The 19,006-nt window shown below is 52.9% G+C and overlaps 4 protein-coding genes across 4 annotated transcripts; 3 read left to right on the plus strand and 1 right to left on the minus strand.

Moving 5' to 3' along the window:
* Positions 1–5,461: 5,461 nt before the first annotated feature.
* On the plus strand, positions 5,462–5,890 carry KRP23_12103 (uncharacterized protein; the record flags this gene model as incomplete). Its single annotated transcript, XM_067882684.1, has 1 exon — positions 5,462–5,890. One exon carries the CDS (start codon positions 5,462–5,464, stop codon positions 5,888–5,890), a length of 429 nt encoding a protein of 142 aa, XP_067739711.1.
* Positions 5,891–5,933: 43 nt separating this feature from the next.
* Positions 5,934–7,125, minus strand: KRP23_12104 (uncharacterized protein; the record flags this gene model as incomplete). The annotated part of the gene is made up of 2 exons (XM_067882685.1): positions 5,934–6,440; positions 6,535–7,125. The coding sequence occupies 2 exons, from the start codon at positions 7,123–7,125 to the stop codon at positions 5,934–5,936; spliced, it is 1,098 nt and encodes a 365-aa protein (XP_067739712.1).
* Positions 7,126–9,141: 2,016 nt separating this feature from the next.
* Positions 9,142–9,666, plus strand: KRP23_12105 (RxLR effector protein 24; the record flags this gene model as incomplete). Its single annotated transcript, XM_067895963.1, has 1 exon — positions 9,142–9,666. The coding sequence occupies one exon, from the start codon at positions 9,142–9,144 to the stop codon at positions 9,664–9,666; it is 525 nt and encodes a 174-aa protein (XP_067739713.1).
* A 7,888-nt stretch (positions 9,667–17,554) lies between these two features.
* Positions 17,555–17,971, plus strand: KRP23_12106 (uncharacterized protein; the record flags this gene model as incomplete). Its single annotated transcript, XM_067882686.1, has 1 exon — positions 17,555–17,971. One exon carries the CDS (start codon positions 17,555–17,557, stop codon positions 17,969–17,971), a length of 417 nt encoding a protein of 138 aa, XP_067739714.1.
* Positions 17,972–19,006: the final 1,035 nt, after the last annotated feature.

Raw genomic sequence — 19,006 nt, forward strand, 5'->3', positions numbered from 1 at the left:
GCGGCAATACGGCGAATGACTGGCTCGCCGTTTGCCTCCGGTTCGGAAACCCCGGTTTAGTTCTTCGAAGTTCTTTGTACTTAACCGCACACAGATTAATTATATTTGTATCCACAAGTATAATTAAACCTAAACAAAGGGACTAAACGATAGTTTTGGTGTAAAATGGTAACTGAGTTGATTGTTAACTGGATTTCATCCTAAAACCGATACCTCTAATGAGGAGTTTTGACATCGGATGGATGGGAGAATCTCGATCTATCCTTTTACAAGGTCTTGCGTGAGTACAAGGATGTACTCCCGGACGATATTCCTGCGGAATTACCGCAGGACAAGGGTGTCCAGCACGAGATTGATCTCGTGTCGGGAACGAAGTATTGCGTCACGCGGCAGTGGCCACTGCCGCGTGAGCAAGTCAAGGCTAATCGACGACTTCTTTGAAAGTCGTCGCAATGCAGGACAAGTGTGGGAATCGAAGTCCCCGCACAGCGCGCCTACGTTCTGTGTCAAGAAGCCACAGGGAGAGGGTGGCGCATCGTTCATGCGTATAACAAGCTGAACGACGCGACGGTACCGGCGCAGACGCCGATACCTCGAAAAGATGTGATCATCGATTCGATGACCTCGAGTACTATCTTCAGTACTCTGGATCTGAGAGACGGGTTCTATCAGATCCTCATGCGTGAGAGTGATATCCCTCTCACAGCGGTAAGCACTCCGAGCGGCATGCTCTGGGAGTGGCTCGTAATGCCGCAGGGGCTGAAGAACACCCCAGCGACGTTCAACAGGTGCGTCACGCACTTGCTGCGCTCGGTGCGCGACTTGCACCGAGCTATTTCGATGATGTGTTCATTCACAGCCGGGCTGTGTATGGGAGATCGGATGTGGAGATGCGAAAGCACAAGCTCTATGCGAACCTGAAGAAGTGTATCTTCGGGGCGACCGAGATACCCGTACTTGGGTGTCTCGTGGGGGAAAACGGCGTACGCCCTGACCCAGGAAAGGTCAGAGTGATCAAGGAATGGCCTACGCCTTCAAACGTAAAGGAACTGCGGCAGTTCCTTGGACTCGCCACGTACTTGTGCAAGTACGTGAGCAACTACGCGGGCAAGATTCGCCCTCTGTTGCACCTCTTGAAGAAAGATGCTGCACGGGAATGGACTGCTGATTGTCAGCAGGCCCTTGAAGCAGTAACGCAGGGCTTGACTGAGGCGCCGATCTTGGCGGTGGCCGACCAAGATCGCCCATTCCACGTTGTGTGCGATGCATCCGATTTCGCGATCGGATGCGCACTGATGCAACTCGATCACGAAGGTCGTGATCGTGTGGTTTACTACCAATCGCGTCAGCTGAAGCCAGCTGAGCGCAATTACCCGGTACATGACAAGGAACTCCTTGCCATGAAGTATGCACTCGCAAAGTTTCGAGTGTATCTACTTGGGAGTAGACCATTCGTGGTCTACACCGACCACGCATCGTTGCGTACGGCGACTAAGTCGCCGCACATACCCAAAGAATGGCACGGTGGCTGTCATTCTTTGCGGAATACAACTTCCAGATTGAGTACAAACCTGAAGGTTAAATGTCGTGGCCGACGCGCTTTCGCGTCGACCAGATTATGCGGTGCAAGAGGACGACTACACCCTCGTCGTCCTTGCTGGATGACGTGAAGGCCGCATACGCACATGATGCGGATGCGAAGCAGTTGTTGGAGTACTTCTCCACACCTTCTGACAAGTCTCGTCAGAAGCTGGTCAAACACCTTCGTGCCCGTGTACACCGTTATCGTGTACACAATGGTCTGCTGCTTTACAGCGCAGTCGACGACAACGCAGATCGCATTGTCGTGCCGGATGATCATGAGCTGACGCTCAAGATCACGTACGAGTACCACGATGCCCCGACATCGGGACATCCTGGCCGTGAGAAGACATACTTGCTTCTCACGCGTGACTTCTACTGGAGCCACCAGTACAAATGGGTACGCAAGTACGTTCGTGCTTGCGAGGTATGCCAGCGCGTGAAGCCTGCGCCCAACTCGCAGGCTCCGCTTCAATCACTACCGACTCCGTCGGAGTGCTGGCAGTCCATTTCAATGGACTTTGTTTTTGGTCTTCCGCAAGACAACAAGCGGAGGACTGTTATAGTGGTCTTTGTTGACCGCTTCAGCAAGATGGTGCATCTTGCTGCAGTACCAGCCGAGGTGACAGCCAAACAGACGGCATGTCTGTTTGTCGACATGGTGTTTAGACACCATGGTATGCCACTCGCCATCGTGTCGGACCGGGATCCGCGCTTTACAGCGCGATTCTGGCAAGAAGTGTTTACACTTCTTGGGACGCAGTTGTCCATGTCGACTGCGGATCACCCGCAGACCGACAGGACAAACAGAGCGTGTCAACCGCGTGTTGGTTGACATCATGAAGAGCTACGCACACTCGTTCCATCAATGGAGCGACTGCTTGCCGATGGCGGAGTTCGCCATCAACAATTCGGTGCATGTCTCGACAGGACACACACCGTTCTACGTGAATGCCATGAGGCACCCACGCGTACCGAGCGTACTCGGTGCGGTAGCTCCTTCCTTAAGTGTGGGGGGGGATATGCGGTTAATTCAAAACAACCGGATAAGCACGCTGATACAAGCAATGTATCAGCTGTGACGACTCGCGCACGCACTGCGCGCAGTCATTGCGACGACAAGACAGTGTCTACGACGGGCGTAGACACTTTAAATGACAACGAACATCACGCACAGGCCGGGCCTGCTGCGAACAAGGAGCACGAACTGAACCAGGGGTTCAGCTCGGATGCAATGGACTTTGTCCAGCGTCGACAAGCCGTAATTCGGTTTGTCCAAGATGCAATAGCAGCTTCTGTCGATCGACAGAAGCTGAATGCCGATAACACCGGCAGGGGAAACACAAATGAATTCAAAGTTGGTTCATTAGTTCTGTTAGCTACGCAGAACCTAGCTAAACATGCAGTTTCCGATTCCGGAGCAAGCTTAGCTTGCTCCGCGCTTCATTGGGCCATTCACCGTGTTGGCGAAGCATGGCGACGCGTACACACTGGACATACCGTCCAGCATGCGCTTGCACCCAACGTTCTACGTTGGGCGACTGAAGCCGTACGTGCAGCACGAGGCACCTACGTCTGGTGACTCGCCAAAGCGCTCTCGAGCGCGGCGACGCGCTTCAAGGCGCCAGAGAGCCTCGTCCCGACCTCGACCTTTACGTTCGAGGTCGTCTGCGCAACCTCCGCGAGCTGAGCTTCAACAAGCTCAGCTCCTGACGCAGAGCAGCGAACTGCGACGCTTGGAGACGCTCAACAGCCTCCAAGCGAGACTCAAGGTTTGGTTGACCAAACCCGGGGCGTCTTCCCCCACCCACCCCCGTTGCGAGACGCACGCGGGGCAACTCGCTGGATCGTCCAGCGAATGTTTGGTCATCGGAACCGGACCTCGGATCCGGTTCTTTTTCATATTCGTTGGAGAGGATTTCCTCCCCAACACGATACGTGGGAATCACGGAATGCCCTGATGGAGGACATTCCGGAAATGGTGACGACGTACGAAGGCCGCCACCGCCGCCGAAGGGCGTAAAACTTGGACGAGAGCTGTAGTCGCCTACAGCACTCGAATAAGTGCTGCGAATATCCGCAACACTAGAAGACGCCTGCGCCTGAAAACTAGCGCGCAGGGTCTTGAGATCGTCAGGTACACACATGGACGTGTACCCGTTGACGTCCCGTTCAGTAATGCGTACTGCTCCGGGGTAGCAGTACTCACAAGCACTGTCATAAGGCACTGCGCAAGGAAGTCCGATACCGACTGCGCCATGGTGCAGTCGTTCAAGTTGACCACGCCTCGAGAACTTCTCGTAGCGCTCCCGCGCCTGGCTAATCCGGTCGCGATAGCCAGCGGTGTTTTTGTTGAAGTTCTCAACAAAGGCACTCCAACTCTGACAAAGTGCCTGCCACTCGGGCACTTATCTTCTGCGAGAAGTCTTCTTGCTCGCAAACCATCGGAGCTCATGGAAGAGCCCGATGTAGTAGTCGCGCCTTTGGTCCGTCATCGGATCAAAGTGTAATCGCTTCGCAACGTCATCGTCAACGATGGCGTTGCACGAGTACAGCGCGTACGGATTCGGTGACACGGCCGCACCGAATCGGCTGCTGATCTCAAATTGAGACGGCATCCACGGCTCGCGCACTGGTTCAGTGCGCGAGGCCGCAACAACAGCGGATGGAGCGGAGTCACCTCCATCCCGCGGAGTCGTTAAGGCTCCAGCGGCAGCGAGCGGTGTTCCACTGCCGCTGCGCGAGCGCTTTGAGCCCGAAGCGTTCGAGCCGTCCTCGCGTGGACGACGCAGATCCACATTGGGGTCAGTGTGGCCCGGAGACAAGGTATCCTTGTCTCCTTCGAGTTCCCCCTCCTCGACTTCACTACCATAATCGAGGGGAACTCCCTCTCCACCCGGAGAGTAGATGCCCACACCAGTCTCGACAGCAATGGTCTTGCCTGTCTTCTTTAGGATGGCATGTTTCTCATGCCATCTCGAGTGGTACCCAGCAACAGAGAGGCGACTCCGTGTTGCCGCGCTTGTCGACATCGCCGTCGAGGCGATGTCAGTAGCGGTCGTGGCTGAGGCAGCGGCCGTCGTCGCCATGGAGGCGATGACAGCACATGCTGTTGCCGAAGCGGCCAGTGTCTTAGACGAAGACGTCGTTGGCGTGCTCATTGGGAAAGAGCACGTGTTCTCCCGAAGAAAATACGGATTGACGTGTCGAGACCGGCACGTCAAATCCTAACGGGGGGATGGTGTAGCGGGGCTACACATTCGGTTCACCTCCTACCTTAGTGCAACATGCACTAAGGGATACATTCAGGTTGACCACTCCACAAGGTGGTCCACATTCATAGCCAAAAGCATATGAATGGCAGAAAGTAACATCTTTCTACCAATGAGAGTCATTCAATAGATAGGGGTTCTGCCAGCCATCCGATGGCAGAACCTCTCATTAGAAACAACAGTTTTAGGAGAAAACCCCATTTACAATCAATACAGTTCTCATTTGGCACCAAAGCTATCGTTCGGTTCCTTTATCTTAGTTTAAGTATATTTGCGGATACAAGTATACTGAACTTAAGTTAAATACACCTACGCTTCCTCATACACGTGCGCACACGTGTAAGCTTAAGTAGTGGGTCTAAGCAGACCCATTACATCTTCGGTGTCACCATGGTGGTTCCGCAAGCGCTATTGGCGGAGAATGAAGCAGATTAGGTCGTGCGGATATATGTTAGCAAACCGGAAGAAAATATCATGCGTACCTGCATCGTGGTCCTGAAACCGTGGTCCGACACGGGCGGTTTCGTGAACGGCCAACTCGCTGGGAGAAGGTCGAAACGAGTTGTTGCCGGTCGGTTGTTGCCCTTGGGGCGGTCGGACTGGAGAGAATGAGCGCCTACTCCGTCGGGCGGAGCGCGAACGACGGGAGAAGCTCCTGGAGCGAGATCGGGAACGGCGGTGACGACGCTGGGGAGAGCCATGACTCGCGCGCTGAGCACTACGGTCATTCCGACGTGACCGAGAGCGGGAACGCCCGCGCTGTGGAGAACGTGAACGCCTATCCCGGTACATCGAACGGCGTAGCGATCGGCGACAGTGTGATGCCCCAGGGCGATCTTCGGGCCCATGTGAGCGCGAAGGGGAGTACTCGAACCCTGTGGGTCTTATCAGCGAGCTGGGTATGTCTGCGCCTAGCGCCGGGTCTCGAGTATGACGATGTACGGGCGACTGGTTACGAGCATTATCAGGGAAAGCCGATGTATCCACCGATGGTGCGTCCAGTCGATCCTGGAGAGCCACCACTGAAGCCGACATAACCGAAAGTTGTGATCGGAGGGCGATATTGGTGTCGCGTTGTTCCTAGAACAACGCCTGCATGACCGCCTCCCCCGAAAGACCGGCGGTGGGCTGAGTGGTCTGCGGGACACTGGGATCAGGGCCTGGCCCTTGCGTATCAGGCATGGTTCCCACGCGTCGAGTGTCTGGCGCGAGTTGGGGCCGCGGAAATACCAGCGTCGAGAACTGATCGCTTGGCGTCAAGACCGCGTCGGCCTGTGTGAGGAGCGGAAGCCCGGCCTCGGCCGACTGGTGCGTGGTCGTAGCGTCCGGTGATACGGTGTCAACTTCGTATCCCATGGACGTCCTGGGCGGGTGGATCAGGTTCCAAGCATAGTCCGCCGGAACAACGACTGTCTTAGTGCCGCTGGGGGTCACATACGTGACTTCCTTAGTACCCAAATCTATCATGGTCGCACCGTCTGCCCCATGGGCAGGGAAGGCCTGATCAAGATACGTGCGCACGGAAGAACGGTCGGTGAGTTTCGAGGAACTGAATGACCTCCAGGCGGTATCAAAGCGAGGGGGCCACTGCGTCGATGGGAGGCCGTGGTAAAAACCCCAGCACAAACTCATCGCGTGAGATAGCTTGACTGTGGACGTCGACCAGCGGGATGGCGACCACCTGGTGTCGCTCCCCAGCGTACCCGCGAATGGCTACCCTGTAGAGGTAGCCACAACCTGGCTCCTGGAGTAGGTCGATATCATCCACGAGGGCTATGGAGGTAGCCGGTCGGTAGTCGAGGACTTGTCCACATAGGAACACGTCAGACGTGTGCTTTGTGAACTTGGTGTCGTTGCGCAGTGATGCCACGAAGAACTGGGTGAACCGGAGAAAACGGAAAACAGACAGGAGCGGACGCTCTTGGAGCTCGCTGGTCAAGGAGAGGGAAGTCTGCGTCAGACGCCAGTACGGAATCTCAACACACTCTCGCAGTGCCGGATCGATGTCCTCCAAGCGCGCGCCGGGCAAGAGAAATGTCAGAAGGACCTGCCAGGCAGGTCGCTTCACGCCGTCGGCGTCGTCGAAGAAGGGACTTGGGGCCTCCGTCCGAAGTTGGGAATCGCCGACCACTGTCGCGTACGCGGGGCCGTCCCAGGGACCGGGAAGTTCATCTGGGGCCTCAAGGCGAACGGTTCGACCGCCGAGGCCGACGTAGGACGTGTGGGTCGGGTTGCGGGACGGGACCCCAGGCTTGTAAGCGACGACGTGCATAAAAATCTCTCTGGCAGCCTGGCTGCTTCTTCTTCATGTAGCTCTGAGCTCGGTGCTGCTCTGAGCGCTTGGCGGCAATACGGCGAATGACTGGCTCGCCGTTTGCGTCCGGTTCGGAAACCCCGGTTTAGTACTTCGATGTTATTCGTACTTAACCGCACACTGCCTGAAATCATATGGCACAGTTATTTTCTCTGGTGGGGTCCAGCGGTGGTGATAATCACCGACCATCACCACCGCGGGACGTCACTGTATATCAAGTGAGTGGCTGCTTGTCCTGTCCTAAAAGGCAGTGCCGACCAGAATCCGTGACAAAGCCCTTTTTATTATGAGAGGTTTCCAGACTCGGAGCCTTGAAGTGCGGCCCTGAGCGGGTATCGCTGGCCGAGCAGCCACCCACCCTAGTTAAACAGAGATTGTTGCACCATCGCAGGTGTTGTTCTGGTGTACTTGTAAGGCGCTGTTATTATTATAATAGCAGGCCTATATTCTGAAGGCCAATTGAGGCCTCTGAGTATCCAGATCATCCCATCTGAAGATCAGGCCTTTACAAAGCTGCCCAAGCAGATGCTACAGAGGCCCTTCTCGATAAGCGCACCACGTTGTTTCGATACCCTTCTATACATGATCATCAAGGAGAAACTAGGCAGTACAATTAGTTTTGAACATGTCTAGCCCCTCTGAAATCGCTTTGGTGATCCCCTTGCTCTTATTGAGAGGGACCTCTGTACATGTGCCGTACAGTACGGCACATGTACCTGCAGGCTATTGGCATCTCTGTCGCTCTCTGGCGATTGGGAAAGCCGTCATCACTGGTATCCTCGTAGACTCCATCATCACGTATGACAAAAGTCTCCACATCCGACTGTACGCGGAGGAGAGGGTGTTTAGCGATCAGCCATAGCGCTGGATAAGTGTTACCCGACCAATTCCGACGAAGTAGAGGAACCCTGACGGAAGTTTGCTCTTCAGCGCACCGAGACAAGTATTAAATGCGTGTACTAATAGTGTCGTACCGGTAGGAGAGCATTTGAAAACTGTGCCTTTAGTTTTTTAAAGCCCCCCTCGTTTACTTAAATCGGAGGGGTAAACGATGCATATGCGAGCGCAGCGAGCCGAACCGCGCGCGAAGTGCGGTAGGGCAATATACAGCATGCGTGGCGAGTTGATCCCCGCGCAAAGCGTGGTTGGGTTGATTCCTCGCAAACTAGGTGTTGTCAAAGATGCCAGGTGCTGTAGCTATACTATATATTGTACGGGTCGGGTACAGTAGGACAACTACAGCAACCAACCTGTTTGATTTGGTAGATTATGACAAAGAATGCGGCAGTCGCATATGTTTTCTACAGGCTTGTGAGTCACAAGTCTCGGCGTGACGGAGCCATCAACGTTTAGGAAGTTGTGCCGTTGAGCGAGACTTTGTCAGAGGATACCAAGTCAATCAAATTGATAAATACGTCTGAAGTATGTGCGTTATATTTTTTATTGCGACGACAATTTCTGTGTGCTCGACCGTCTCGTCGACGGCGTGACCACGTGTGTGTTTTTGCCGTGAAGCATGAACCCAAGCACTGTTTGGACACACTTTTCCTTGGGACAAGAACAAAGCACCAATGCGGTTTCTCACTGGCGATAGGGAATTTTCCTGTGGGAAAGGCGTCATAGTTTCCGTGTGCTTGAGGTCAGCAGGAGAGCAAGCGCAACTTCCGCGCCGTATTACAGTAACCTTTGGCAGACCCTGATCTTCGTCTTCCGTTCTGTTTCTGTGGGAACGCAAGACGGAGGTCAGGCTCCGCCACAGAAACAATCGCGGCTTAGGATGAGGAGGATGGTTGGCATCATCATGGGCTTTGCTCAGTTCCCTAAATGGGAGTTCAATGCTCGTCTCCCCGCTTCGCTCGTCTTTCCATATTGATCGCCTAGGTCGGCACGGGTCTTCGCACTGGATCATTTCTCAATCGACTCTCCCGAACCAACTCCCTTCAACCAACTTTTCGTACGCCTTCAGCTACAGTCATGCGTCTGTTGTTGTGGGTTTTGCTCGTGACTTTGGTCACCCTCCTCGCAAGCGCCGACGCGGAATCGTCCAAGATTGCAAACGTTGATACGCCGGCGACCTCGAAATTGGGATCAATCGAAGCCCCTGCGCCACCGGCCCGTGCTCTATCTCCGGAATATACCGCCGACGGTAAAAGAAGTCTAAGAGTCCATGGTAACGACGACGATGCCACAGACGACAATGGTGGCAACGAGCTCTACACCAGGGAGGATGAGGAAGAAAGAGCCATGTCGATCTCAAGTATTTTGGATAACATGAAGACTTACTTGGGGGGATGGACAAATATAATGTCTGCTAGTGTAAACACACAGCTGTACAAATGGGTCGATGACTTGGCCATGAGATTGTACAAGAGGGGAGTAACGCCGACCAGCTTCAAAGCCAGGAATTTGGGATTCGAGAGAAACAAGGCAAGTGTAGAATACTACAAAGCGTGGTATGACAATAACGTCGCGGCAGGGGTTATCAAAGCCTTGGAGTAAGTCGCACTACAGAGGCAGCGAGGGTAGAAGATGCTGCAGAGAAGGAAGCAGGCTTTTGCAGCGTTAGATCGAGGTTTGTCCATTATAGTAGGCCATCCCGGAAATCGTATTCGATCAAACCTGAACATTCTCTCCAAGGCATGTTGGCAAAGAGTCTTCGCCAACTCATACTTATGCTTCTCTGAATCGCGGAGAGAAGTCGGAACCCAGTGTACAGTGTAATATGGAGGGGGAGTAGCATGCAGACTTAGTCCAGATCCTCTTCCATCATCAGATCGCTCTCATCGAAATGCCCGCTAGTTTGTCGCTTTTTGTCTGTCAGGAGGTGTGCTAAGAGTTTCGAAACAAGCCCATGGGTGCCGCTCATCCAGGTAGCTAGGAAATGCCTCATCATAGATGATGAGCTTCTTTCAGTTTCGACCCCGCTCGTACATTGATGTCACTTGAAAACCCTAGACTAATAACATTGGACCAGCTCTATCATGCATTCACCCCGACAAAGCAGCAACAGCAAGTCGTTGTCGTGCTAGGCGGTGGATGTGACTCGTGTAGGCGATGTTGGGTACCCGAAGCATGTCCAGAGCTCCTCCTTCACGACCCCTCTTCATGGTTCATGGAAAGGATGTCAGGCTGCGCAGCCAGATCACAGTCGCTCGCTTCATTTGTTTGTTTTTGTTTTGTTTTTCGGTGAGGGACATTGGTGTCACTTAGCTATGCTAACGACTTCTATGTACGCTTCATTTGTTCCGTGGATGAGCGGGGCATGGTCTTGTCCGCCATAGGTCTCAACTCTGGTAGCTTGACCCCCCCCCCTCACCGATGCGCTGCCGACACATTCGCATCTAGCCGAGTCGGTTGCCGACTCCGAGTACATATCCATTTTCTTGTAGTAGCCTGCGCATCTTTTCATGGCGACGTCACTGGGTGGGTATCAGTTGAGCTGCTCGTCTGGACCAAGTCATTGCGATGTGTTCAACTGCATCCCTTAACAACTCGGACTTCGACACAGAAGTGAGGCTGGAAGGCCAGGTTGTTGACATCAGAGAACTCTTTGACGTATCGCAGCGCTATCCACCACCGCCAGACTCTCTCTCGCTCTCTTGTATAGTGCTTCCAACTGCAGCTCCGCATACTTCCTCCAGTGCGTCAAAACAGTTCTCGTATCGCTGACGGATGCAAGCCCAAAGCTTTTGGGTCTCGAATATCCATACGATATTTCTTGTGACTATTGAGCACGCCAAAACTTCCAGTCTTCAGACTTTTCTACAGGTACCGCAGAAGATGATGGTATCGTTGGCGAAGAGCAATTGACTACCAGAAGAAAACAGAAAGTCGGTGTTCACCATGCGTCAATTGATCCTTGTTTCTTGGCCCGAGCGAGTTCTTCCGATCACTCGAGTTACGGTTGTTGGTGTTTAGATCTGGTCGTACTGTGTTCAAGCAGCCATAGCATCGAGTATTCCCGACCACTAGTAGTACTAATGGCCGCCAGCACTTCGTCCCAGAAGTACCTTTACCAGTGATGCCATAATTTCGCTCTAAACGTCGTTGGTCACCTGCTGTAGAGTTTGGTCGAACTGTCGCCTATCATCGCCACTTGCCCTTGCGACGCTGAAGAGCATCGGTGTCCGCCGAATGTACATTGTAAGAACCGTCCCAGGTTCGTTCTCGTTATTCGAGGGCTGCAATCGACTCCAACCTGTCTCAGCCACTTGCAACCCGCGGAATGCTCCTTCGCCTTCGGAAACGAGTTTCCATGTAAAGACAATGCAATCGGCTCCGATTCTTCGGCGCGACACTAATCGCTGCAATAGCGACACTTTAGCTCCAGTCTGTAGCGTAACAACGTCGCTGAATGTAAGAGTTGTCCGGGCACGAGTGTTGGTCGGATCCTTGGCGTTGCTGTATCCCGCATGGTCCGCTTTCACATTATGCTGCTGGTCCGCAATTCGTCGAAGAGTTCGACCGGTCTCGAAGAGTGAGAATGGCAGCACCTCTTTGAGTATCCGCTGGAAGTACTCCACCTCGCCTCCAGGCTGGCGACTGTGCGCCGAATGGACTCGTGATCCCGTGTCAGATGTGCTTGACGAGCCCCACGCTATCGAAAGTGAAAGAAAATGGAGCGCAGCGTGGTTCGCCTCCAGCTCTCGAATGTACTCGTCGAACAGTTCAGTCTCTGCATTCTTGATCTTGATTCTTGGTTTCCAGAGGGGCCACTGCATCGTGTAGTTTTGTGTTGCGGACGATGTCACTTAACGTGCCGATATCAGTCGCTTGTTGTCGATAATTGCGACTAGTTGCCTCTGTTCTGTCTTCGCTACCGAAATGTCCTCGCGCTGTCGAAGAGCGAGCGATGTCCACAGGAAATAGGCAGATGTCCACAAGGCTTTGAGCATAGCTTCTTCTCTTTCCTTTTCCTGCTTCAGGGATGCCAGTTCCAGACTCAGCTCGCGTTCCGGGCTCGCGTTCCTGGCGCCGTACGTCGTTAAAATGCTACCTTCCACCGTTGTCGATATAATACACTCGGCAGTCTGCCCGCATCCTTGGCTCTGCGAACTTGATCGTTTCCCTCGCTCTCGTTGATGGGACTCCCAACTGAGTTTATCGATTGTGCACTGCCATCCGTTAGCACCATGTCGTTCAAACCAAGGTATTATCTCGTGTCTCGGTACTGCAGTCAGCCAAAATTTCCTTTCGATTTCCTCGGACAAGATGAAGACGAGAATACTTTGATACATCGACCCAGTAGATGGAATCGTTGACTGGAAGAAAGAGAGACGTGCTGTAGTTAAAGTGCTAGCAACTACATGTAGATTGTCAAAACGACTTTGGGAAAGCTAGCATGCGGCGACTATCAGTAGAAAAACAACGCTGGCGGTTGAAAGAACGCCATGGAAGTCCGCAAACGCCAAAATCTTTGTCGATCTGTTCGTCCAATGCTCGGGTGGGCGTGTTTATCAATCTCCGTAGCTTGAACTTGAACACTCTTCGATTGGCAGTATTATCTAGGGTCTTGTGAGAGTTTGCCACCACTTCGATCCGTGACATACGCCGCTTGAGCACGGACAACTGCTCGACGAGTGCTTTCTGGAATTGAGTACTAACAAATCAGGTGTGTGTGTGGGGGGGGGGAAGCAGCATTGAACGAGCAGTGCGTCTACGCTTATGATAACCCGGAGGCGTGAAAGACGAATGGGTTGGGATTATTATAATTGGCACGAGTATTGAGAACATGACGACTAGTGCTCATACGTCTGTGTGCTGAAGCCGGGCAGATCGTATTGCTGTACTCTTTCATAGTTTCCGTTTATCTGCTTCCAACGACTCGTGCAACATATTGTACAACTTCCCTATCGCTGGTTCACGGCAGTGTCCCGACGAGAAGCACTTCGGTGGTTGTTGTACACAGACCGAGAGCACAACGCCAGACGTCGATGGCTCAACAGACACCCAGCCTGTTTCCTCTGCGTGCAATCCGTGGAATCCGTCGTCGCCCTCTGAAGAAATTATCCACACGAGAACCATGCGTTCCTCTTCCACGTATTGGCGCGAAACAAAACGCTGTGCCAACACTCCAGTGTTTCTAGCCCTGAGTACTCGCGTCTTGATGGTTACATCATTATCCGGCGCTATCTCGTTGCCGCCAAATGCAGACTCGTCTTGTTCGTGTACAACATTCCGCAGAGCTCGATACGTTTGCTGGAAGCTGTAGGGCAGTATGGCCTTGTTGATATGCTGAAAGTAGGCTACACCACCGTCAGTCTTGCGTCTCTGCGTCGAGTTGATTGTCGTTTCAGGTAGCAAGGCGAAGGCGCACTCGTCCATGACGTTGTTGACGCGAGCGTAGCAGCCCTCAAGCTGCTGCAGGTAGGTCGTGTACAGCCCACTTGTCATAGAATGGAGCACTGGGGACTTGCGATCGCATGATAAACCACTGGCGCTAAGTTTGTTGTTGACAGCTTGTCGCAGTCCCTTGATGTATTTGGCTTGGTAGTTCACGGTAGCAAGTAGGCGCTGCTGCTCCGTTTCAGACTGCAATCGATTTTCGCGTTGAATGTCTACGTCAGCTATCAACCGGGAGCTAGGGAGAAGCATGTCGGTTGGGCCCGTCTTCTTCGTCTTCGCAGACTCTTGCCTCAGCTCACTCAATTGTTCGGACAAAGCGTCCACTTGGCGTTGTAACTCTTCTCGACTATCCTTGAGTCGCTGTCGGTATCGTCGTTGTCGGTTCTTTTCCTTCTCTCGTTTGCTGCTGCGCTTGTCGCTCTGGCCTCGACCGACGTTGCTGGTGCTCGATGGACCTGCGTTGTCGAGGTCTTGAGTGAAGAGCAACGCTCCAAGGTCATCAGTGTCTTCTACCGGCTTGGGAGTCACAAGTCTCGGTGTGACAGAGCCGTTGAGCCCCGCAATGTCGTTCAGAAAGACCTCGTCAGTGGTTATTAAGTCAAAAACGTCTCGTTACTGGTTACTAAGTCAGTAAGGTCTCGTCAGTGGTTACTAAGTCGGTCATGTGATCACGTCCGTAGTTGCGGACTCAAATCGTGATGTATGGCGTCTCATGTGCGTTCTAATGCGACGACATGTTTCGTGTGGTCGAGACTCGAGATCGAGGCTGCGGAGATGGAGGTGAGCCAAGGCGCGACAGCGCCCCCAACCCACTAAGGCGAGCGCGCGCGCACGCATGAAGCAGGTCTACGCAGTATTTGCGAAGGCGGGACCAATGCCCCGCTCCAGCTCCACAACGAGTCGAGATCTATTTTGGTGGCGACGTTATTTTTTAAAATGCCAAATAACGATATGTGATTAACAATAAAACTGTGTCCGAGTAAGTTACTTAGCTCACACAATCAAGATCAAGCCAATTGTCAAAGCAGGATTATTCGTTTTTCAGTGAGGTACATTGATGTCACTTAGTTGTGCTAACGACTTCCTATGTCCGTTCTAACCATCGCCCCTATGTCGGTAGTTAGCCGTCTCCAGGTCCTAGCTTACGCTTCCCCGTTACGTGCCGGCGTCCTTACTGGCTGTCGGCCACGACGTCCGCTTGCGCCGCGTTGTCCTCGTGTGTTTTCCATTGTATCATGTCTCCATCTAGGTGGCGGAGTACTTTCCTCCATTTCCCTGAATCGGTGCCCGTGTCAGCCGTGTACTGTTGTACGCTCGTTCTGCTTTCGAGCGCTGTGTTTGTTAGCTCCATTGCCATACGGTTGGCTTCTTTGGCGTGGTGTAACCATTCTACTTCCCGAAGCCGATCCACGATGCGCCGACTCCTCCAGTAGACTTGTGTTAAATGCCGTGCCTTTGGGGGTTTGCGTTGCCGATGCTGTGCAATCAGCATCTTGTTCGTGCTCACCACCCATAGCGGCCAGTACCGCTTCTTCTCGCACGCCTTGAGTCCCATGAGGAGCCCTAAGTGTTCCGCTTCCGTGGTCGTCGGTGACGAGCTGGCGTATGACATGTGCCCGCTCCAGTTGGCCCCGCTCGATATGTCATTACAGCTGACAATGATCGCCCCGCAAGCTCCTGATCGTTTTGTTCCTGCCACCCGTCCGGCCACGTACAGTATGTACCTGGTTCCTCCCTCGGCGTGAACCACTGCTGGCAGTGTGTCCCCTCCCGAGTGAAGGGCTCTACCGACGATCTTCGCCGCCGTCGCTCCAACTACTAGTGATGGCGCCGCCCGTAAGTGTGCCTGGACAGTATTGTAACCCTCTCGCAGCCCGCTTGTTAAGGAGTGCCACGTGGTGCCCTTCCGTGATGTTGTTCGACTCGTCAAAGTGGTTGACCCGCCACCGCCAAGCTGCTCAAAGCAGGATTATTGAAAACGGGAAAGCCCACAAAGGAGCCCTAAGGGATTGCCACAAGCAAGCTGGGTGAGAACTTCCAACCTGGTCTGACGGAAGCATTCACGCCGGCCGGCCGGGGGTGTCGACGGGTGTACTGTATCCAACCTTTACTGGCTATTAGCTACTGGCTACTAGCTACTGGCTACTGGCTACGTGGAGACGCCATTCCAGGTCAAATGCGGTGCAGTCGTGAATAGTGCCACAATATGGAGCGTCGATTGCAACTTGCTCGGCAGTACAGTCTCCTGGCCGCCTTGCCCGAAAGCAGCGAGTGCGAGAAGCTGCAGCTGAACAGAATGTACACTTGATTGGCATCGACAGATACTGTAGAAGCCCACGTAGTTGACAAGCTCGGGGGAGTCCAGCCGCCGACTAATGCGATTCACATCATGAAAAGCAATTGCTCCGCAGCATTCCGGGCCACCTTGGCCTCGAAAATGTTAATCTACTGCATACCGAGATCACATCCCTTGCAGCTACACTGAGAAGGTCGCGGAACCGTCGACTGTGCCACGGCATCTCTCGCAAAGGCGCCATATTCAACACCTTCAGCCAACGCTGAGCAGCTCGCACTCTTCGATGCGGTCACCTCATCGTCCACATTGACTAGTGATCACCCGGCTCGGATACAGGACGTCCGGTTACATGTAGAGCGACAGTACTGCAGGTGAACGCGGCGTCCACGTGCAGGTGCAGCGTCCCAACGACGTCCACGGTCGCCGAATCCTGCGGCGCGACTATGGCGGTCTTGAGATTTAGGAGGTCATAAATCCACTGTTGTCTGTAACGACCTAAAGTGTGTTGCGAACTGCAACTAGTAGTCCATGGTGATGATTCATCACTATCACTGATGAACACCGAATCTATGGTGTTTTCTTCCTGAAATCATATGTCACAGCAACTTTTTATTTTCTCTGGTGGGGACCCGCCGTGGTGGTAATCACCGAGCATGGATGTCACTCTATATGAAGTGAGTGACTGCTTGTCCTGCCCTAAAAAGGCATTAAAGACTTGCCTCGGTGCGCTGAAGAGCAAGCTTCCGTCAGGGTTCCTCTACTTCGTCGGAATTGGTCGGGTAACACTTATCCAGCGCTATGGCTGATCGCTAAACACCCTCTCCTCCGCGTACAGTCGGATGTGGAGACTTTTGTCATACGTGATGATGGAGTCTACGAGGATACCAGTGATGACGGCTTTCCCAATCGCCAGAGAGCGACAGAGATGCCAATAGCCTGCAGGTACATGTGCCGTACTGTACGGCACATGTACAGAGGTCCCTCTCAATAAGAGCAAGGGGATCACCAAAGCGATTTCAGAGGGGCTAGACATGTTCAAAACTAATTGTACTGCCTAGTTTCTCCTTGATGATCATGTATAGAAGGGTATCGAAACAACGTGGTGCGCTTATCGAGAAGGGCCTTTGTAGCATCTGCTTGGGCAGCTTTGTAAAGGCCTGATCTTCAGATGGGATGATCTGGATACTCAGAGGCCTCAATTGGCCTTCAGAATATAGGCCTGCTATTATAATAATAACAGCGCCTTACAAGTACACCAGAACAACACCTGCGATGGTGCAACAATCTCTGTTTAACTAGGGTGGGTGGCTGCTCGGCCAGCGATACCCGCTCAGGGCCGCACTTCAAGGCTCCGAGTCTGGAAACCTCTCATAATAAAAAGGGCTTTGTCACGGATTCTGGTCGGCACTGCCTTTTAGGACAGGACAAGCAGCCACTCACTTGATATACAGTGACGTCCCGCGGTGGTGATGGTCGGTGATTATCACCACCGCTGGACCCCACCAGAGAAAATAAAATGCTATTGTGTCATACTAGTATGATTTCAGGAAGAAAACGTGTTTACCGCGCCTGAGATCAGCCAGCAGCGCTGTCCAGGATCAGGGTCAGATTTCATGCATTGAGCAAACTGGACGTTTCCTAAGCAAGGGACAGGGCCTTACGAACGCTTTAGCATTCACTTTCGAATTGGCATCCAAGCATCCACTAGCCTATCAACCAGGCGTTTAGTATACCATCCGCTACACCATGCGCCTCGGCTTCTTCCTGATCCTAGTGGTAGCCACCTTGGCTGTGGGCTGTCTCAACCTTGCCAGCGCCAAGGAAGCCGTCAAAATCGTTGCAATCGAAGACCTCTGGAAGAATGCGCTCCCGAAGGTGAAGGCGATGAAATCCTTACGCGTTGAAGGCAAGGTCAGGGCCGCGAAAAATCTCGACACGACGGACCCCAACTGGCAAAAGGCCATCGTGAAGGTGGAGGCGGCGGGCCAACTGAGCAAGGTTGACGAGGCAAAGATTATCAAGACCACGGAGAACGTTGCGCATGAAGTCGCGAATAACCCGAGCAAGTGGCGTTACGTCTACAAGGCTCTGTTGGTTACGTTCGGTGTCGCGGTCACGGCACTTATCGTCGTTGGTCTTCAGGCGATGATGTCTTCCAAGTAGGTGCAATGCTGATAAAATTGACGAACTTCGAACATTATTCGTGGAATACAAACCTTATTCTCAGGTGTGTTCCTCCATATTACACTGTACACTGGGTTCCGACTTTCTCCGCGATTCAGAGAAGCATAAGTATGAGTTGGCGAAGACTCTTTGCAAACATGCCTTGGAGAGAATGTTCAGGTTTGACCGAATACGATTTCCGGGATGGCCTGCTATAATGGACAAACCTCGATCTAACGCTGCAAAAGCCTGCTTCCTTCTCTGCAGCATCTTCTACCCTCGCTGCCTCTGTAGTGCGACTTACTCCAAGGCTTTGATAACCCCTGCCGCGACGTTATTGTCATACCACTCTTTGTAGTATTCTGCACTTGCCTTGTTTCTCTCGAATCCCAAATTCCTGGCTTTGAAGCTGGTCGGCGTTACTCCCCTCTTGTACAATCTCATGGCCATTGTATCGCTGAAGCTGTTCAGCCGTTTGATCACAGCAGCAGTCACACTGTTTGCTAATTTCCCCGTGGAAGCCTTGATTTTCACTTCCCAGAAAGACGTCGGGCTCAAGTGTGCCAACAGTCAGAGTCACGGGCGGGAGCTGCGAACCACGTGAGTCCTGTCCTGCAAATAAAGAACTGACATTGATTGTTATCTTGGCTTCTGCCTTCTGAGTCAGAAGTTCTGACCTACTGTACTCATGCGTTACCCTGGTGACTGTACCCATGCAGCATTGGGTACCGCCGAAAACTGCAAGGTCCGCAAGAGTTAACAGAGAGTCTCCGTAAGAACTGGGCAGACAAAGGGGGTAATTGCAAAGTGAAACAATCCGGAAAAGCACCAATTGGTGTCAAACTTGGCACACATACTCACCTTTCCGTCTTCATCAACATGATCACATGTGGTGTATCAAACGTGTGCCGTTTCCCTTCATATCGACGTCCAGATGAATTCATACTCTTTGCCATATTAAATGACGTTGTGTGCATTTTGAGGGGTCGCAATGCCCTTCTTTGTGTGTCTTTTTGTGGAAGCGGGTCGCAATGT

Source organism: Phytophthora ramorum, assembly GCF_020800215.1.
Source record: "Phytophthora ramorum isolate Pr-102 chromosome Unknown Phyram_PR-102_s0014, whole genome shotgun sequence".
Classification (NCBI taxonomy): domain Eukaryota; phylum Oomycota; class Peronosporomycetes; order Peronosporales; family Peronosporaceae; genus Phytophthora; species Phytophthora ramorum.